This window comes from Mesoplodon mirus (assembly GCF_964341445.2).
Source record: "Mesoplodon mirus genome assembly, chromosome: X".
NCBI classification, from domain to species: domain Eukaryota; kingdom Metazoa; phylum Chordata; class Mammalia; order Artiodactyla; family Ziphiidae; genus Mesoplodon; species Mesoplodon mirus.
The window spans coordinates 9,821,071-9,840,784 of NC_138981.1; the positions used below are offsets into that span (position 1 = coordinate 9,821,071).

At 45.1% G+C, this 19,714-nt stretch overlaps 1 protein-coding gene across 3 annotated transcripts in view; it reads left to right on the top strand.

The window, feature by feature from the left end:
* The window catches only part of FRMPD4 (FERM and PDZ domain containing 4), a gene marked incomplete at both ends in the record, with an annotated part of 745,437 nt that overhangs the window by 650,229 nt on the left and 75,494 nt on the right, over positions 1 to 19,714 (top strand). For all 3 annotated transcript variants that reach the window (XM_082608886.1, XM_082608887.1, XM_082608888.1), the window contains 2 exons: positions 274 to 434; positions 4,932 to 5,034. In XM_082608886.1, the coding sequence (XP_082465012.1) occupies positions 274 to 434; positions 4,932 to 5,034 (264 nt within the window). The remainder of the gene's footprint in view (positions 1 to 273; positions 435 to 4,931; positions 5,035 to 19,714) is intronic.

Consider the following 19,714-nt stretch of genomic DNA (forward strand, 5'->3'; position numbering starts at 1 on the left):
GAGAGGTGAGGGTGGGCCATACACACATCTGCAGGACAAGCATTTCAGGTTGGGGGAACAGCCAGTACAAAGGCCTCAAGCAGAAGTGGGCCTAGAGGTTTCAAGGAAGAAGGCAGCCGTGTGAGAAGCATGACAGTGGGTCTCCCCACATATTCCCCACTCTCTACCAAACAGAGAAGAGAAGGTTTTACAACTAGAGAGGATGCGGTCGCCGGGCCATTGCTAAACACGTACACTGATGCCGAGTTTCTCTTCTGTGTGCTTTTCCCACAGTCACATGACACAGGCAATCCCATTTGATGACCCTCGGTTGGAGAGCTGCCAGATCATCCCTCCGGCTCCTCGGAGGGTGGAGATGAGGAGGGACCCTGTGCTGGGGTTTGGTTTCGTGGCAGGGAGTGAAAAGCCAGTGGTCGTCCGCTCAGTAACGCCAGGTAAGCACGCAACCCCAAGGCTCGGTCTGTGGGACCATTCACCACCCCCTGCCAGCATGCCCACTGTTCCATTTCACAAGCTTCATACTGTTCTGTTTCAGGCTGTGGAGTCTAATTGAGTTTTCCCATCACCTGGGTAGAGCCAGACCACCAGAGGGACAGAAATGGCTCTGCAAACGAGGTTTTAAACTTCCTAATCCATCATATCGCCAGACTTAGGAAAACACTGATCCATCATTTGTAACCATGGAAATGACCCACTTCTTAATGTATGAATGCACGCGTTAAGAGGCAGGCACGGTGCTGTTTTCAGTAAGCTGCCAACGAACTCCTTAGTGCAAAAGCAGAAGATTGTGTTTAAGTTTCTCTAGGATTTAGATCAGCGGTCCCCAACCTTTTTGGCACCCGGGACTGGTTTTGTGGAAGGCCATTTTTCCACGGACGGGGCAGGGGCGTGGTTCAGGCAGTCATGTAAGCCATGCTTCAGGCGGTAATGCAAGCGATGGGGAGCAATGGGGAGCAGCAGATGAAGCTTCACTCGCTAGCCCGCCACTCACCTCCTACTGTGTGGCCCGGTTCCTAACAGGCCGTGGACCGGCGCCAGTCTGCAGCCCGGGGGTTGGGGACCCCTGATTTAGAGCATTGGGGTGGTTGGATTCTTTTACAGAGATGTGCTCCCCTCCCTTTCCACTAGAGGTAGAATGTATTTCGCCACCCCATTGCTGTTGGGCTGGACCAGGTGACTGACTTTGGCCAATGGCATATTAGCAAAGATGACATAAGCAAAGGCTTGTAATATGCTTGTGGAGTTGAGCTCATTTCTTGGGTTTCTGCCACGGCCATAAGAAGAGTTTCCCTGAAGTGGCTGTTACCCCTTCACAGCCCGAGCCCCAAAATGAACACGTGGGGCAACCAGCCTGCAGCCTAGAGCTAAGTACAGGCTGACCTTCAGTGTACAGCACAACTGCCCAGCCAAGCCTGCCCTTGATCAGCCAATCCACAGTCATTCGAAAGACCCATAAGCATGAGAGGAAACCCTACTGGGTTCTGGGGGTGTCTTGTTATACAGTAAATGCTGACTGATACAGTGTGTGGCACATCTCTTAAATTCTACCGTACGGTCAGATAATTAATGTACTTGGTCTCAGTCATTCTCAGTATATAGATGTTCCACTGTCAACACAGCTGAATATAGTAGACTATGATGCCATTGCCTGACCTGGGCCACCTTTGCCTTCCAGAAATAATGCTCTAATATTTATTTATTATATGTATTTATATACTTATTTTAATGGCTTGTACTGGATTTATTTTCAGACAAAAGGAAAGTATCTTCTATGCTGTCTTTCTCCGGGATTTTGCAAATCAGTAACAGAGTTCAAAAGTAAAATGCTGTAGTCAAGAGCGCAGACTATGGCGTCAGACCTCCTGGGTTTGATGGACTTGAATCCTGCCCCTGCTCCTTTTTAGGTTTTTTTTAGCTTCCGTGATAACTCCCCTACATTTCAGTTTGATGTAACTTCTCTATATCCTTTGGATAGTGAGGATCATAGTGTCTACCTTCTAGGGCTAGGGGAGGGAATGAAATGCATTGGAAGGGTGCCAGGTACATACTTAGTCCAGGAATGTTTATTATTATTATTATTATTATTAAACTCTAAACTATTTGGCCAGTTGAGTCTGTCAATTAAGGGAAATGAAAGCCAACTAGTGAGCTAGTATAGATTATTAAAGTTGACTCCATTTCTCCTCATTTTGACACACTCTGCCCCAGGGCAAGCACTGCACATACAGCCAACCCCTTTAGACTTGTGCAGAAAAGCATAAGTTCCCTGTTCACTCCTACCACTGCCTCAGCACACAACTTCTTACTTTGTCTGCTGAGCTTTTTATTTCATTAGCTATAGATCATAGTTGTTGAACTCAATGCAACTGAGAATTTTATTCTCAAAAATAAGAGATTTGTTGTTGTTTATAATAATGAAATAATCCATATGCTTTCCTGAAAAAAGAAAACAATGTAGACAGTATAGAGGATAGAGTTTTTTAAAAAATCACCCAAGTTTCTACTACTGAGAGTTAACCATTATTAACATATATAGAGAGAGCATATATATAGTAGACAATTTTGTGCATACATTTGCATATAGTATGTATCATATGTATATAATGTATTACATGTATATATATGTATATGTGTGCATACACATAGTTTTTTCCTAAATGGTATCCCATTTAGCATGCAGTTTTGTAACAGTGGGACACTTTAACATCTCTGGTTATGGGATTCTCCAAAGTGTGTGTCCTCCCCAGAGCTAACTGGAGATTTGGGTCTGGTTTTTCGCTTTCTTGTATTTATCACCTTACTGCTCCTTCATCCTTTTCCCTTCCTTGCCCTCAACTTTCCTTAGAGTCAGACTCTCTCACCTACTGTTCGACGATTTTGAGAAGAATAGACAAAGTGCAAACTAAGGTCAAAGAGCACTGTTTCCAGTCATGTTTGTGAGTGAAAATGCTGGTCACATAAACTGTGTCTATCATAAAATGACTCTACTGAGTGATTCCAACGATAAGTGATTCCAATGGTAAGACCAGCTTTTTCTATAGTAGACAGGCCAGCTTTCAGAGTAAAGGGCATGAGCGTTCTCTGAAGTGTGCCCCTGTTTCATGTTCTGGAAGGAACTGTGTGTTGCTTCCTCCCATAATTCTTGCTCAAACGAGAGTATTTCCATTTGATCAGAAGCATAGGTCAGATGTAAGACTAAGCCCCGTTCGTCTGCACTTGGTTTTCTCATCAGATTACCAGGTAACGTCACTCTCCAAACAGGTAGTTCAGAGATTTTTCTGTATTTGACTAGCATCTGACGTCTAACCATTTCTTTGACTGAATTTGAGTCATTGCTCATACATAATCCATTCGTCATCAAAACTCCCTCAAGTGATTTTCAGAATTCCTTATGTGTGCAAACACTGAATCTCAGTTCTCTCATCTTGAAATGAATATGAGTTCCATATTCTGGCTGTGAAGTGTTCGTTTCAATTACTAAATGAAGTAAAAGTGATAATATTTGAAAGATAACATTTCAGCTGTGCCTATTATCCAGATACACCTCTGGAAATAAAATTAAAATCCCAGTACCATATAGCACCAGATCAATATTTGGGGAGTAATTCCATTAGACATGTGAAGATAATCCATATTATCGAAGTATTTGTTTTAAGGTCTTACTTAATACAGATGTGTGCTTCATGCAGCTGTGTCTTTATGTGTCAAGAGACCTGGCAGTGACCAGTTTTTGAGTTACAGGAGCAAGTTCAAAGAGATGTTGGCCACCTTGAACTTGGAAGTGTCCACAGACCTAAGCTGACATCCAGTGCAACCCTTCCAGGCAATTCTTTCCCCTGTGTGAGCCTCAGCTATGTCATTATATGGAAAGGGTTATAGCATTTAGAGAGGTTACTAGTTAGAACACTTAGCGTGTTGCCTGGTACACAATAAATGCTCAACAAATATTCGTTCTCTCCCTCCTCCTTGGAAAAACATTTGGAAGAGGCTGTGACGGATCAAGACAAAAACATGAGTCCTCTGTGGTCACACGTGAGCCCTGCCACAAACATCCCAGCACAGTGCAAACCACAGAAATGACCAAACGCCCTCATCTCCTAGCTGACACAGGGGACTGCTGCTTCTTTACCAATGCCAGCTTCCTTCCTCCCACCTTTTAGGCAAGAATTATTAAAATACTCATGATAGAATTACCCCCACTTGCTGAGAGCAGAGCCCCACTTTCTTGAACCCTCCTCCCCAAGCATGTAAGTCAAGACCCAATCCTACCAGTCCCTCCTAGCACCCTCGTGTTCAGCGGCCTCACGGGCCGCCACAGAATGCCATTTCCCTGGTTGTGCAGAGTAAGTAAATGAAACTGTGTTCAAATCCAGGTGTGCTCAGGTGGTCGCAACTCTGGCTGCCGGGGATCAACCCATCTGACTGGCTACCTGTCGGGGGAATACCTTCTTCTAAGGGTCCCAATACTCAGGGTGTGGTCAGCTGGCTGGCAGCCTCAGCAGCCCCTGGGATCTTGTGAGACGTGCATTATGTCACCCCGCACCCCTCCTCCCCTACAGAATCAGTCTGCAGGGCGACAGGGGTCCCAGGTGATGGATTCCTAAGCCTGTTAAAGTATGGGAAGCATTGCCAGTCTCAACCTTACCTGAGAAGTTTGAGAGGAATGTTGATACCTGAGTCCTACCTCTGGAGCTTCTGATGTCACTGGCCAGGGTGCAGCCTGGGCCCCAGGAGCTTCTCCAAAGCTCGCCCCTCCCCGGTTCTGTCTCGTGTGGAGAAGGACGATGGAGAGAACACGCGTTCTGTGGGTGGGTTTTGTTTTTGCTGAGAGCACCCCTTGCTCACAAGGAATCATGACAGGGACAGGAGGCTACAGATGGATGGATGCCCAGTGGTCTTCTCACCTGCTCTTCACTCTCATCTGTCTCCAGGTGGCCCCTCCGAAGGCAAGCTGATCCCAGGAGACCAGATTGTGATGATCAACGATGAACCAGTTAGTGCCGCGCCGAGGGAACGGGTCATCGACCTGGTCAGGTAGGCGACGCACTCACTGGGGCCCCGGCCGGTGGCTGCGCAGCTCTGAGACCTCACCCCACAGAGGAAGGGCTTCCCGTGGGCCACTTAGGGGCAGAAACACCAGCTGACACATTCACCTTGAAAATGCTGTTGGCACTGCCCTCTAATGTAAAAAACCAGCCTGAGTAAACAGAGACACCTACTTGCCCGCTCTGTGAACATTCGGGGTGCATAGGCTGAATGAAATAATCCTATTTCCACTGCTCCATCCAAGGGTTGCATTTTGGTTTCCTTCCAAAATTACTAACACATTGATATTCCATAATCAAGGAGATCAGCATGCAGTACTTTTCTAAACATAATCCCATGGATACAGAAACATACCGTTCACCGATTTTTCATACTTGACTGATTCATTACTGAATTTTGAAATCTTCAACAAAGGAAAAAGGATCATTAGGTCAAAAGTAGGACAGTTTTGAAAATGTGCTTGGTTTATTGGTTTAGTTTCATCATAGATGTACATCATTTGTTATGTGATATTCTTACGGGGGCGCCACAAATGTATGTTATGTGATGTTAAAATATTGGTCAAGAATCTTCTTCGAAGCCCACCAGAGTTATACTCCCATGGTGAATTTAGGGCAAAAGGGGTCTTTAGAAGTTTTCCAAATGAAGCTGTGTCTGTTAGATGAGTGGACCCCCTCATGCTGCGGGGCACTGGGGGATACTGACTGGCTCGCGTGACATCTGTCTCTTATAAACGGATCTTTTGAGGCGAGATGGAATCAGAAGTTAAGGCTCTCAGAACACTTCAAACCGAGAAGGGGATCTTCGAACATTTATGCTCTCTCATAGGAAAAGGTACCTCTGTACCCTGAGAAAGGCAAAAAGTAGAGGCTTTCTGGGGTTTTCTGGAGAAAGTTGCTTTCCCAAGCCTACTTCAGCTTCTGCTTTACACTGAAGTGCTGGCTGGTCACACCTCCTGGGAAGAACTGGGACAAGGGTGAGAAGACAGAGAAATAGAAATAGAGAAGGCGTACTTTTAGGGTAACCAACCATCCCAGTTTTAGCAGGGAGGGGCCCACATCCTGAGACGGCCCTCCGTCCCCGGATGGTGGGCCTGGTCACCCTACTTTAGTGTAGGCTCCGGAGAGTGGAGCCTGCGCAGCTGGCTGGCAAAGTGCCTGCCCTCACTGGGGCGTCCAAATCTCTAAGGGAAGTTCCTACATGGGAGCGGGCACTGCACCTCGTGTTGGGCACCCGGGGGCACTCCCCACCATTCTTCCTGGGGACCAGGAACACAAGGGTCAGGAGCAATGCCGCATTTTGTGCCCTTGGGAGGGAGCTGCAGTGTGACCCTCTGGAACCACTTCTCTCTTGAGATGCGTGTGGGTGTCAGCGGGAACACACCACGTGCGGGCGGGCTCTGAGCCTTATGTGGGCTTGCATCCTGGAGCGCCGTGCTGGGGCTGATGACAGGTTGCACGGTCATCGTGTTGTCCCCTAGGCGCACGCTTCTGTGATCGGTCCTATTGATTTCTGTGCTCAGAGGATGACAGAAGAAATAAACTATCTCTGTTTGTGTTTGCTGTGACTGAATTGCTGGCTGCAGGACAGAAATGGAGGAAAAGCCGTCTAAGCATGTGATCATGTCCTAGCCATCCTCCCAGGGCATTTAGAAAGATTTTTTTTTTCCAAAAGAGATTTTCCCTTCTGGTTTAATGCATCGTGGAAGAAAATGGCATCTCTGTAAACAGAAGTCTCTTATCGGACTTTTTATGTAATGGAGCTCAATGAAGATTTGTTGGATAGATGAACCAATTAAAAGAAGGGAGAGCAGACAACAGCTTGCGGTCCAAATCCAGCCTGCCTGCCACCTGTCTCGGACAGCCCAGCAGCTAAGAATGGTTTTTGCAATTTTTAAAGAGTTGGGCAAAAAATAAGAGAATATTTTGTGACACAGAGAAATCATATGAAATTCAAATTTCAGAGCCCATAAATAAAATTTTCTTGGAATCCAGCCACACCTGTTCATTTACATATGATCTAAGAAGGCCTTCTCCCTGCCGTAGCAGAGCTGCATACTCGCGGCAGAGAGCTGGGGCCCGCAGAGACGGAAACGTTGACTATCTGGCCTTGCCTGAAAAGGTATGCTATGCCCTGCTTTAGGAAATATTAAGGTAACCAATCACATTTTCTTTGGTTACATCAGATTTAGATTAAAACCTCAAATCATATACGCAGAGAATTTCTCTCCGGATGGGGTTGTGATGAAAACAAGATTCCCACATACTTGATGACGGGGTTGTGTTTGAAATGGGTTGGCGTGGAAATCATGCATGCTTTTTAAACAAGTACAGAAAACTCTCTTGCACTTGTCACAGCCCGTCCCCTCCCCATCCCCGGAGTTGGGGAGAGGGAGCTGAGCCCTCTCTGCGTGAACTGTGGCTTCTCTGATTAGCATTGGCTGTCGCCTCCCTTCATGTCCCCAGTACCTACATGCTGGCTCTTCTGTGAGGCTCATCTGTGGGTGCTTTGGTGGCAGGAGAGGAGGGCACCCTCTTGGCACTAGCTTTCCTGCAAGACCTCTTGGGTACGGCACCAGCCAGACCGGCTCTTCTTCAAGATGTCCACTTGACCTCATCCCAGAGGGGAGGACGTGAACTCTCATGGCCTTGCGGCCTTCTCACAGCTCCATGGTTCTCCCCAACCCTTTCCAGAAGGAGGGGGGAAGAGGAGGAGGTGGCTGGTAGTAGCTCATCACTTCGGGCCTCCTCTTAGAAAGCTCTGGCAAATCCCGTTTGTTTGCAGTTGACTTTAGAACGTGGTCCGAGTGTCCCTTGGCTGCTGTCTCACGGCTAGATGACAAGGGCAGTTTGAATCAGGAATGATGCTTGATGTTGTAGAAGCAGGTGACCTGGATCCCGAGTTCCGTGAGAGCAGAGACCTTGTCTGTGTTGTCCTCTGCCATGTCCCCACGGCCTGGCCCAATGCCAGGCCCATAGGAGGTGCCCACTCACGATGTGTTGAGAGCGTGTGTGCTCTGAAGAACGCTCTTCGGAAATGACCGATTTAGATGGTTTTCCCCAAGCCCTCCTACAGCTGTTCTGTTGAATGTCAGCTAATGAATCTATCCCTCAGAAAAACATTCATTTTATTCACCGATTTATCACACGTTCTCCGGCACCTACTACAGATGCAGGCCACCAAGCTAGGCACCCCATCCACGGGGACAGGTGAGCCAAAGCCTTCAGGGAGCTTACGTGACACCTGTTCAGGTGGGACCTCTCAAGACAGACAAGTCCCCCATTGGCCACTTGAGGGAATTGTCAGATTTGAAAGGATTTTGCTGGTGGTAAAAACACATCGGCCCAGATGCTACTGAGATGGTGAACACGTCATCCTAAAACTCACTCCCTTTTAATCTCAAGGCAATACATTTACCTTTATAAAAGTAACAGGGTGCTTTATTTAACCAAATAAATCTAAGTCCAGTAATACAGTGCAGTTCACAGAGGTGAAATGCAGCTGGTTGTGGAGTCATTGTGTTGAAGAGCAGATACCTTTAAATTCATTAAACCAGAATTTTGAAATAATGTATTTCTTCTCACTAATGAAAAAGTTCATCCATTAGAAAATTTTCCTGTGCCTTCCCATCAGTTTAGTCATCTGTCTGCCATATGTATACTAACTTGAAAATTCAGCCCTTGTGAAATAATCTATTTTTTATTAGGCTTCTCAGCCGATATTAACATCTGTATCTTACACAAGATAAATTCCCTTTCTGTTTGATAAAATACCTCATTTTCTTAGCCACTGAGGGAATTTGGGAAAACACTCATCATTTTAATAACACTATAAAATTCTCTCTTTAAAAATTGGCATCCATTTACTTGCCTACTTGGTTTGGTCTTATTTTGTTCTTTTTTTTCCCATTGCCACATTTGCTCATGGATCATTTTTTGGTTCCAGATCCATTTGTGTTTCTTTGTGGATTATTTTTCTTATCATTTGGCTGCTCTATTGTAAAATTTTTTTCTCTTGAGAAAATGAAAGAGTTTCTTGGAGACCAATTTACTGCTATAGTAACCACATTTGGGTTTTTTCATGTATCCTCAAAAAGAGCTATAATTGCTGCACTGAAATTAGATGAATTCCGTTCATTTCATAGTTTTCTAAATTTTTAACTCAAACTCATACTTAGTAGTGGTGGAGGAGTGAAATCTTTGAAGAATTCATGCCCTTTGCAAATTACCATATCTTTCTTCTTTACAAGTATCCAAGGATAATTTCCCTTGGCTTTTCACTAGACAAATTACCTTAAAACAGTCTCCAAAATTTTATTTTTAAAAACTATGGCATATAATTGCTCATAGACATTATGATTCATGCTCCATCCCCCAAGGCTAGCCAATCCAATTAAATTCATTTTTTAAATTAATTTCTTGAATTAATTTACAGTGCTCACAATTAGTGAGCATTAACAAGTAGCAAATGTCATGTAGAGTACTGGGAATGTATAAATACCTAAAACATGATTCCTGCCCTCAAGCAGGAGACTTCTAGTTAATTGCACCATATTTGGGGGGCGGGTGGTGTTGGGTGGGAATGTTTGGTAGGGGTGGACAAGGATGCACAGGGATGTAGTTATGTGGTAAAAAGTAGCTGCTGACCCAGCGTGGAAGGGCAGGTTTATGCATGGAGAGAGGGTTGTAAAATAGATCTTCCCCTTGTCTCTGGGAGCCCCAGACCATCCTGAAGGACACTCCCTTTCCAGCTGGCAGACATGGACATATCCATTGCCCAGATGCCGTCCTGGACCACAGTCTCAAAATTTCCTCCTGCCCTCCCTCAATCACCTCATCAAGGCAGCAGCAGAAATCTGGCTCACGTTAGGTGGGAGGTGCTAGTCTCTTGGGATTCGGGGGCCACTTGAGAATCTGATAAACACCATGGACTTATACCTCCACCCAGAAAAATCCACATGTATACATAGTCTTGCGTGTAATATCAGAATGTTCCTTGACCCCCCTGAGGCCAACCCCAGTTTTAGAGCCCTAGCAGCTGACTCTGGAAATGCTGGCTCCCTTTCCATGGTAGCAGTAGAAGCTGAGGGCTGCCCACCCCATAATAAGAAGGCCCAAGGCTTGAACTGGAAACTAGTTCCGCCTTCTCGCCTCCTCTGAAATGGGGCAGCTAACTATTCCTCCATCTGTCTTCTCTCATCACCTAAGCTGACTGTTCCAGCTGATTTAATTAATGAGTACTGCTATAGCTATGGCCCCATCTACACAAGGTGGCCCACATATCTCACCCCTTCTCTACTAATAACCTGGAATTGGAGAGCTTTTCTTGGGAGCAGTAGGGTTCCTCCGATAAGAAAGTAACTATAAGAAATAAAAATAGGGGCCTCCCTGGTGGCGCAGTGGTTGAGAGTCCGCCTGCCGATGCAGGGGATACGGGTTCGTGCCCCGGTCTGGGAGGATCCCATATGCCGCGGAGCGGCTGGGCCCGTGAGCCATGGCCGCTGGGCCTGCGCGTCCGGAGCCTGTGCTCCGCAACGGGGGAGGTCACAGCAGTGAGAGGCCCGCATACCGCAAAAAGAAAAAAAAAAAAAAAGAAAAGAAAAAAAGAAATAAAAATAGATGATAAATTACTAACGACTACTTAAATTCACAGAGGTTAAGAACACTAGTTTTTAGTAACACTCCTTTTACCTAAGTAACTAATATACATAAACACATGCCAACCAACGTCAAATATTCATTTTAAGACCAGGAAGATTATCCGGGAGGACTTGTATTTTCCTGGAACACTTACATCCCTACAGAAGCAACGAGCCAACTCACTTCTACAGTCAAGATCAAAGCTTTGTGTATAACTGTTAAGGATAACTTTTTGACACTTAAAAATATATATTATTATAATATATAATATAATATAAACTAATATAAATATAATAATAATTGTTATTATCCCAATGATGAGAGTTAACATGTCTTAAGTCCTTGTTATATGCTAAACCTTCTGCTAAACACTTTTCCTTAGTGTTTAGACCAGCTATACTTGTATGGTACATGCTTACCATGCCCTGTCCTGAGTACTTTCTGTGTGTTAAAACTCATTTGATCCTCCCAATGGTGAATGGGTACAATGCTTACCCATTTACTCTAATTTAAAGATGGGAAAATTGAGGCACAGGGAGGGTACGGGATGTTCCCAAGATCCCATGGCTAGTAAGAGGTGGAGGGAAACCCAGTCTGGCTCCTGAGTGAACGCTCTTAACCCCGCTCATCATGTGTAGTCCTCACAACAGCGAGCAAATACCGTTAATTGTACTCACGTAATAGAGTGGAAACTGAGGCTTAGAGAGGTTGAAGGGCTTGCTCAACCTGGGCACTTGCTCAGGGCCTGGAGGGGGGCACGCAGTGGGAGTTGAAGAAAGCCAATACAACTTGCTGGGACCAAGCTGGCTCTCTGGCATATCAAGTCCTTACTTGGTGGGCCCAGCAAACAACAGAGCTGGAAATGAGCTCTAGAACCTGGGTCTTAGTGCCTTCACCCCATAGACAGCTCCACTCCAATTTTGGATTAGGCAAAAATAGCCTGTCTCCTATTCCAGGTTGGCCAAACATTTGCCTTGATTTTAGTAGGAAGCACTGAGGAGTACCTGCTCGTTGAGGTCAGCGGGAGCCTGGCAGGCTTAAGTGTGAAATAAGCCATTTAGAAAGGGACCCATCTAACAATGAGATCTGTCTTTTTGTCAGCCCCTCCTCATCAGAATGATAATGGAAAGTCAAATCAGATCATGTTCCAAGAGCACTGTGTCTGCAGAAGAATATTTTCGGAAGGTCACCTTCCTGTCTAATTTCAGCTGGGCTTAGATGCCTCAGGGTGCTGCGTAGTAAAAAACAAAGCAAAAACATCTACTGAGCATCCTGCACATAAAATATGCATGATGATGTATGATATAATAAAGCCTTATTATAGTAAAACCAGCAAGCACTTTCAGTGGAAACACAAAGGAACAGCCCCTTGGTATGCTGACACTACAGACTGTGGTCTCACCTAATACACACTTGCAGCGTACACATTTTCTGACAATTGGAAATTACAGAGCCTGGGGAGAAAGAAATTGGCGATTCTGGAAGATAGAAGGTGTGGGAAAACGTTCTAATATGGATAGTGTAGAAAAAAGGATTTGAGTCCATAGTTCATAAAGGTTATAATGACATATAATGATGAAAATGAATGAGAAAAATGTCTTCACCCAGATTATTTTAATGTCCCTTAGATTTTCATAGCCATCTCCCACTCTCTCATTAAATCTCTCCATTACTGTAGATACTTTTATGCGACTCATGTATGGAAAATAAATGTTGGAGATGGAAGAACCAGAAAAAAATTTAAACTAGGGCATGTTTTCAGTTATCTCATATGGTTGACACTACCGCATGTCTTACCTCGTATTAACTTAACAAGTACCTTACTTGTATTAAGAAAAAAAAATGGAGGAAGATAATTATTGGCCTTACGCCATGTTCCTTTAGAACTACAAATTTATAAAGTCTTCCATGCCCTTTGTATAAGTAGCTGAAAAGAAAAAAAAATTATCTTGGTGAGCCTGTGATCAGAACATGATTGGGATCAAGGTATAAGCCTCATTCCCTAGAGATTTTAGTAGAGGGTCTCAGGTACTCAAAGCCAAATCCTGTTTTTTGTTTGTTTGTTTTTAAATTATTTATCTATTTATTTTTGGCTGTGTTGGGTCTTCGTTGCTGCGTGTGGGCTTTCTCTAGTTGTAGTGAGTGAGGGCTACTCTTCCTTGCGGTGCGCGGGCTTCTCATTGCGCTGGCTTCTCTTGTTGCGGAGCATGGGCTCTAGGCACGCAGGCTTCAGTAGTTGCAGCACTTGGGCTCAGTAGTTGTGGCTCGCAGGCTCTAGAGCGCAGGCTCAGTAGTTGTGGCGCACGGGCTTAGTTGCTCTGCGGCATGTGGGAACTTCCCGGACCAGGGATCGAACCCGTGTCCCCTGCACTGGCAGGCGGATTCTTAACCACTGCACCACCAGGGAAGCCCCCAGATCCTGTTTTTACAGGCAATGCAGTGGAGGGTGTGGTTGGCAAGAATCTCAGGCCATACACTCAGATGTGCAAGAAGTGTATTGTTATTTATCTGTTATCTGTAATAATCCAGATTTTATTCCAAATCCTTATCCTAGTGTATGGATAATTCATCCCATTTTCCATGGTGCTGAGTCTACATTTGGAGGGAGAGGGTGTAATGGGAGGAGGCACTGGGAGTGGTGAAGTGTGTCCCCTCTTTGGCCACATCATCCATCTCACCAGAATTCACTGAGATATCTTTGTGCCCATCTGGTCCACCTTTGATCACTCACGTAGGCAGGGAGCTACTGTGTCATTCCTTGTCCACTGCTGTCAACCCTTCCAAAGCCATGTCTCTGTCATCTTGGGTGCACTTGCCCCTCCTGAGCCATACTGGGACCCTGAATAATTCCAGGGCTAATTCCCTCTGGGATCTTGTCACCTTCCGGGTTCTGACTAGGAAAGAAGACACCGTCGTTGTGCTCTTTAATCCCACAAGGCTTTGTGGAGTTTCCTAAGGGACTTTTCCCAGAGGATCAGCTTCTCAAAAGAGGGGGAGCGCGCCTTCCTTCCCCAGGCACCCACAAGTTGGTGCTCTTCTGCTCGCCCCCAGACTCTCTCCATCTCCCCCAGCCTCTCACTAGTCCCCGTTCTGGAGAGGAGGGGGCTTCACTCTCATTGATCGAATATCCTTCCTAGCCCTGAGCTCCTGGAACCTATGTATTTCTCTACTTTCTTCTGTAACAACCCTGTCCTGCAGTGATGAGTGTTTTGTGGTCTGGCTGACCAAATGATCAAAGAAATAGAGCTGACCAAGCAGAGCAAAGAAATGGGCATGGAGGTGAACAGCGGTGAATATTTCAAAATATTGTCCTGCTACCCATTGAGAAGACATATGGTGTAGAAATCAGAAGAATCTGAATTCAAGTCCTGCCCCTGCATTAGATTAACTGTGTGTGACCTTGGGCAACGACTTAATTTCTATAACCCTCAGTTTCTTGACCTATAAAATGAAGACCTACCTCGTAGCATTGTTGCGAGAGTTCCGTAAACCACAGTGAGTAAAGCTCTTAGCAGGGTAAGAGCACATGAGGAACTCTTCATAAATTTGAGTTACTGTTGTCTTTGTCCAGGTCACCATCAGCATCATCGCTTAGAATTTGCACTTCTAAGGCTTTGTCTTAAGGGTCGAAGGAGGTAATGTACAGGGGAACGCTTTGTGACTCGTCACCAGCTGGTCTCTGTGTGTCAGATGCCGTCATTGCTGCTCCTGGGAGATTGGAGCACAAACCCGGAAGTCAACCAAAACCAGAGAGGATCCTGGGTAGAAATCTCATCTTTTAGGTTAAAGACAACTTGGGGAACAATTAAAAGCCCTGAAACTGAGGGTTTGCAAAGGCAGCCAGGGCTCATCCCTGGGGTGCTAGAACCCAGCAGTTATTGACAGTGAACTTGACTTGGGACCACACAGGTGTGCAGCAGTGGGATGAAGTGTGCAGTGTGTTGTGGCGGGAACAAGAGTGTCGTGTCAAATGGGCATAGGGGGTGTGGAAAAATGCAGGGCTATTGGCGTGTGCCCTCCTGAGGTTGACATTAGGTTAGGAATGACCTAAATCAGGGGTCAGCAAACATTTTCTGGAAAGGACCAGATAGTAAATATTTTAGGCTTTGCAGGTCATGGTCTCTGTCACAATTCAACTCTGCCGTTGTGGCATATAAGCAGCCATAAATGATATGTAAACAAACAGGCATGGCTGTGTTCCAATAAAACTTTATTTACACAAACAAGAGTGTGGGCCGGATTTAGCCCATAGGCTGTTGTTTGCCGACCCCTGACTTAAACCAGTGAAACTGAAAGAGACTTGATCTGAAGATAAGAGGACATAGAGGCAGAGAAATAAAGCAGAGGGTGCTGGACATTTATTTTTATTTTTATTTTTTTTTGCCAGCAATAATAATAAAGATAAAGCAAATGATATGAACTTCCTGGGCACCTAAAATCCTTTTTGGATGGTAGAGAGAAGGGAAAAAAATAATGAGACAAACAGATAGATAAACATCAAAGACTTCTGTGATGCTTTTCCTGATCCTCCCTAATCACCCCCCAAAGTAGTTAATTACTCCCATGTCTTGATGCACTGAGGGGTGTGTGTGTGTGTGTAGTTTATTGGGGGGGGCTGCACCACACAGCTTTGGGATCTTAGTGCCCCGACCAGGGATTGAACCCAGACCCTCAGCAGTGAAAGCGCAGAGTCCTAACCACTGGACCACCAGGGAATTCCCCTGTCCATATATTTTTATTATAATCTGTACCACACGGTGTTAACCGTTATATGTAAACTTGTCTTTGTCACAAGTCTGTGTGGGTTTTTTTTTATATAAATTTATTTATTTATGTTTGGCTGCGTTGGGTCTTCGTTGCTGTGCGCAGGTTTTCTCTAGTTGCGGCAAGTGGGGTCTACTCTTTGTTGTGGTGCGTGGGCTTCTCATTGCGGTGGCTTCTCTTGTTGTGGAGCACGGGCTCTAGGTGCGTGGGCTTCCGTAATTGTGGCACATGGGCTCAGTAGTTGTGGCTCGCGGGCTTAGTTGCTCTGCGGCATGTGCGATCTTCCCGGACCAGGGCTTGAAGCCGTGTCCCCTACATTGGCAGGCGGATTCTTAACCACTGTGCCACTAGGGAAGTCCCAGTCTGTGTGTTTCTTAATGACAGGCACCAGGATTAAGGTAGCACTAGCTGCTGTAACAAATACAAACCCATACAAAGGTTCAGTCACAATAGGAATTTATTTGTCAATCACATAAATTCCTGATGGAATGGGTACTCCTGATTGCTGGATAGCTCTCCTTAAGGGGGTAATCTGGGGACCTAACTGAGACCCTCTCCCTTTTGTGACTTTGCCATCTTCAACACCTAGCTCCTGGTTTGTCCCCATCAAAATGCAGACGGGGAAGAGGCTGGAAGGGCCATGGAAGATTTCTTCAGGTCAGGCCCAGAATGGGGTACAGCACTTCTGCTCCCTTTCCTATGGCAAGAAGGCAGCCACATGGATGAATCTACCTACACGCAGTTCAAGCCAGAAGCAGGTCCATTGCTTGTCTCATGCTTTTGCATACTGTGTTGATTTTAGCCTTGACACATCATATGTTCCAGACATCTCCATCACTCCATCAGTAGCGTTTACTGTATCATCTCTGTCTGCCTCACTTCTGCTGACGTCACTGTTCTCAGGCTCCTCACATCACCTTAGTCTCCATTCACAGATTTGAAAGAAGGTATTTGGTAAGTGGTTTAAATTCTCCTTTTGGAATAAACCTGCCCGCCATGTCTTAATCGAGTGTCACATCATATACCGAACATAACCAGAATCACATTTATGTCCGCACTTAAGATGATCTCCAGTTTTACGTTAAACTCAGTAACTTGTCTTTCCTCTGGGAAAAATCAGTGTTTTCTGTCCTTCTGTATGGGGTTCTAAGGGTTATATTTATGCCCTGTGTGATCGTTTACGTATGAACTTGAAGATAAACATACTTCTCCTTTTGTAACTGAATCAGCATCCATGCTGTGTACTATCACTGTGCCCCCTTCTCGTCCTTAAGATGCAGAGAGTGTGGTAGTGCAAAATAGACCTGCACCTGGGAGAGAGAAGATCATGGTTCTACACCAGGCATCTCCCAACCAGCTCTGTCAATATGAGCATGTAACAGCTTGAGAGTCCTCACCCCCAAAAGGTGGGGATGGGGAACCATAGGCGTTCCATCTGAGGCCATTTTTCGTTGTACAGCTCTCTCTGTCTTTGAATGGCAGGACATTTAACATCTGTGGTCTTATCCACTAAATCCTGGTGGTGCTCCCCAGCCACTGGGGATGCCCCTACCCCACTGAGGACCACTGGAGGTGACTGATAGGAAATGCTTCCAGCTTAAGTGTACTGTGATCCGTAGTCAGCACATCTTACCTTTTTCTCAAGAGGGTGCAGTTTTCAAATTCCTGCAGGTGAATGGTTCCAGTGGGTGGAAGGTTCCAAGATGGCAGAATATCCATGAGATGATTGAAAAGAGAGGAGAGAGGTAATGAGGCAAGTACTGTCCCTGTTCCCAAGCAACAGAGCAGGGAGCAGGGACCAGGGAGGTAGCAATTATCAAGATCCACCCCTCTCCCTGCTGGGAACCCACCTGGTATGGTAGCAGAGACCCCCATGTTCATAAATAAAATGGTAGGACAGTGGATTTTAGTTATAAATAGGATCTATAAAAGTGTACTGGCTTATAAATCTGAGGCGGAAAGGGATTCTTTGAACAAGTAAGATAGAGAGATAGATTTTGTACTTCCTTGACACTCTTTTGCAACCTTGCTTTTTCATGCAAACAGAAGCTGCTGAAAGAGGCACTTGAACTGAAATTTTAAAAAAAAAAAGGAAAAGGGAAGCAGCCCCCATTTATTACTAAGCCCTTTTCTGGGCCACATACACAAATCCTGGCACATCTCTGTGACTGGGGGTAATTGGACTCAATTTATGGTTAAGGAAACAGGATTAGACAAGTGCTAACTGAATGCAAGGCTCTGTACTCTACTAGAAAGTTCTGTAATTTGGTCAAGGTCAGTTGAGCAATACTTGATGAAGCCAGGAAGTCAGTCCAATGTCCACTCCCTGTTGCCGCTTGTTGTCTAAGGGATCCTTAGACACTGAGCAGGCCAGTCTGCGGTGGATGTGTGGATTCAGCCACCAGAGGATCTTTCCTGAATAGTGAGAGCTGAATAACACCCCCAGGACCCTTGCATGACCCAGGCAAGAGGGGAACTCTCCCAAGACAAAACTGAGAATGTTTCCCACCAGCCAACTGGGTAAGGTACATTATTTAGAAATAGAAAGAAATGGGATATTTCTTACAACTAGTGTAAACTATCTAGTCTTTTGTTTTAATGTTGGATAAAATGCAGGAGCAAGGAAAATGGGGACTTTCTTTTTTTTTTTTTTTTTTTTTTTGTGGTATGTGGGCCTCTCACTGTTGTGGCCTCTCCCGTTGCGGAGCACAGGCTCGGGTCGCGCAGGCTCAGCGGCCATAGCTCACGGACCCAGCCGCTCCGCGGCACGTGGGATCTTCCCGGACCGGGGCACGAACCCTCGTTCTCTGCATCGGCAGGTGGACTCTCAACCACTGCGCCACCAGGGAAGCCCGGGGACTTTCTTTAGTGCCATTTGTCCACTCTGAAATACTTTTCAATTCCACATACAAACATATGAGCTCATGTCTCTCAAATTGGCCTTAATTTCAACACCTCTGCTTATTATTAGTATTCTATGTGTTTTAAATCAGTCTTTATTAAGTGTGCCAAATTATATACCACCATGTAGTAGACATTAAAAAGCAGTCAAGAAGCCATTTGATAACACCTGAAAAGATAAAATATAGACTCATTTTCTCCATGTGATACATATGGTTAGACAAAAAAGTACCCCAAAACTGTAGATCTTGTCATTTAGACAGAAGCAGTTGTAATGTGTTATGATTCCAAATAGGATTTCACTTTTATTTCAGCATCTTTGCTTTTTTGTTTTCTGAGCATCTCCAGCCTAAACAACCAAGGTGAAATTTGTTACCGATTCTAGGTCAAATAATAAAGGACCTCGAAAACAAAAGGTTTGTTAATTTTTCCCCCATGTGAGAACTTATCACTGGTAAACACCCTTCTTTCCCTTTTAGCTCCTTGCTGCTGTTTTATTTATATTTTTATGCACAAAATAGTCTACATCTCTGTATCTAATAAATGGGATTGCTTTGTGGACTGAGCATTCTTGGATTTTTACAAGTAGCGTGTCAGAGCTGAGTTTTCATCACACGCTCCAAAACCCTACCCCAGGGTGTTTTCATTTATATTTAATGTTAAATGAAGGATATTAGAGGTGGAACAGACTGTTCTTCATTGAACCCAGTCAACCACATCAGCTCACTCTGAATTCCGGAAATAACATTTGGAACGTTCTTTCTGATAGAGCACTTCAGGGTATTTGGGTAACTTAGAGCTTGGTAATTTTAAAACTGAATAGCTAAACACAATAACAAAGGAAGCCTCTTTGGGGATTTATAATAAAAAATACCACGTTTGGAGAAAGCTTCCAAAAGTGCGAAGATTTAAAAAAAAAACCGCACATTTCTCACCCTTTAATTTCCTGTGTGTATTATGTTTCTTAACCACTGTGAGGTACCCGTTTCCATTATTTGGCAAAGCAATAAAATATGTGGGAGGGCCGTAAAAGTAGCCTTCCCCTGTAATTTGTTTTCTTTCCCCGTGAAGTCCCTCTCCTTAGGCCCTCAAATATACGGTATGTCCTAAAAGTAGCATAGCTGTGATTAATAAGAGCCTTTCAGGTAGAAGTGAAATGTAATTGAAACTGCCTTAAACAAAAAAAGGGAATCGGGCTTCCCTGGTGGCGCAGTGGTTAAGAATCTGCCTGCCAATGCAGGGGACACGGGTTCGAGCCCTGGTCTGGGAAGATCCCACATGCCGTGGAGCAGCTAAGCCCATGTGCCACAACTACTGAGCCTGCATTCTAGAGCCCATGAGCCACAACTACTGAAGCCCACGCA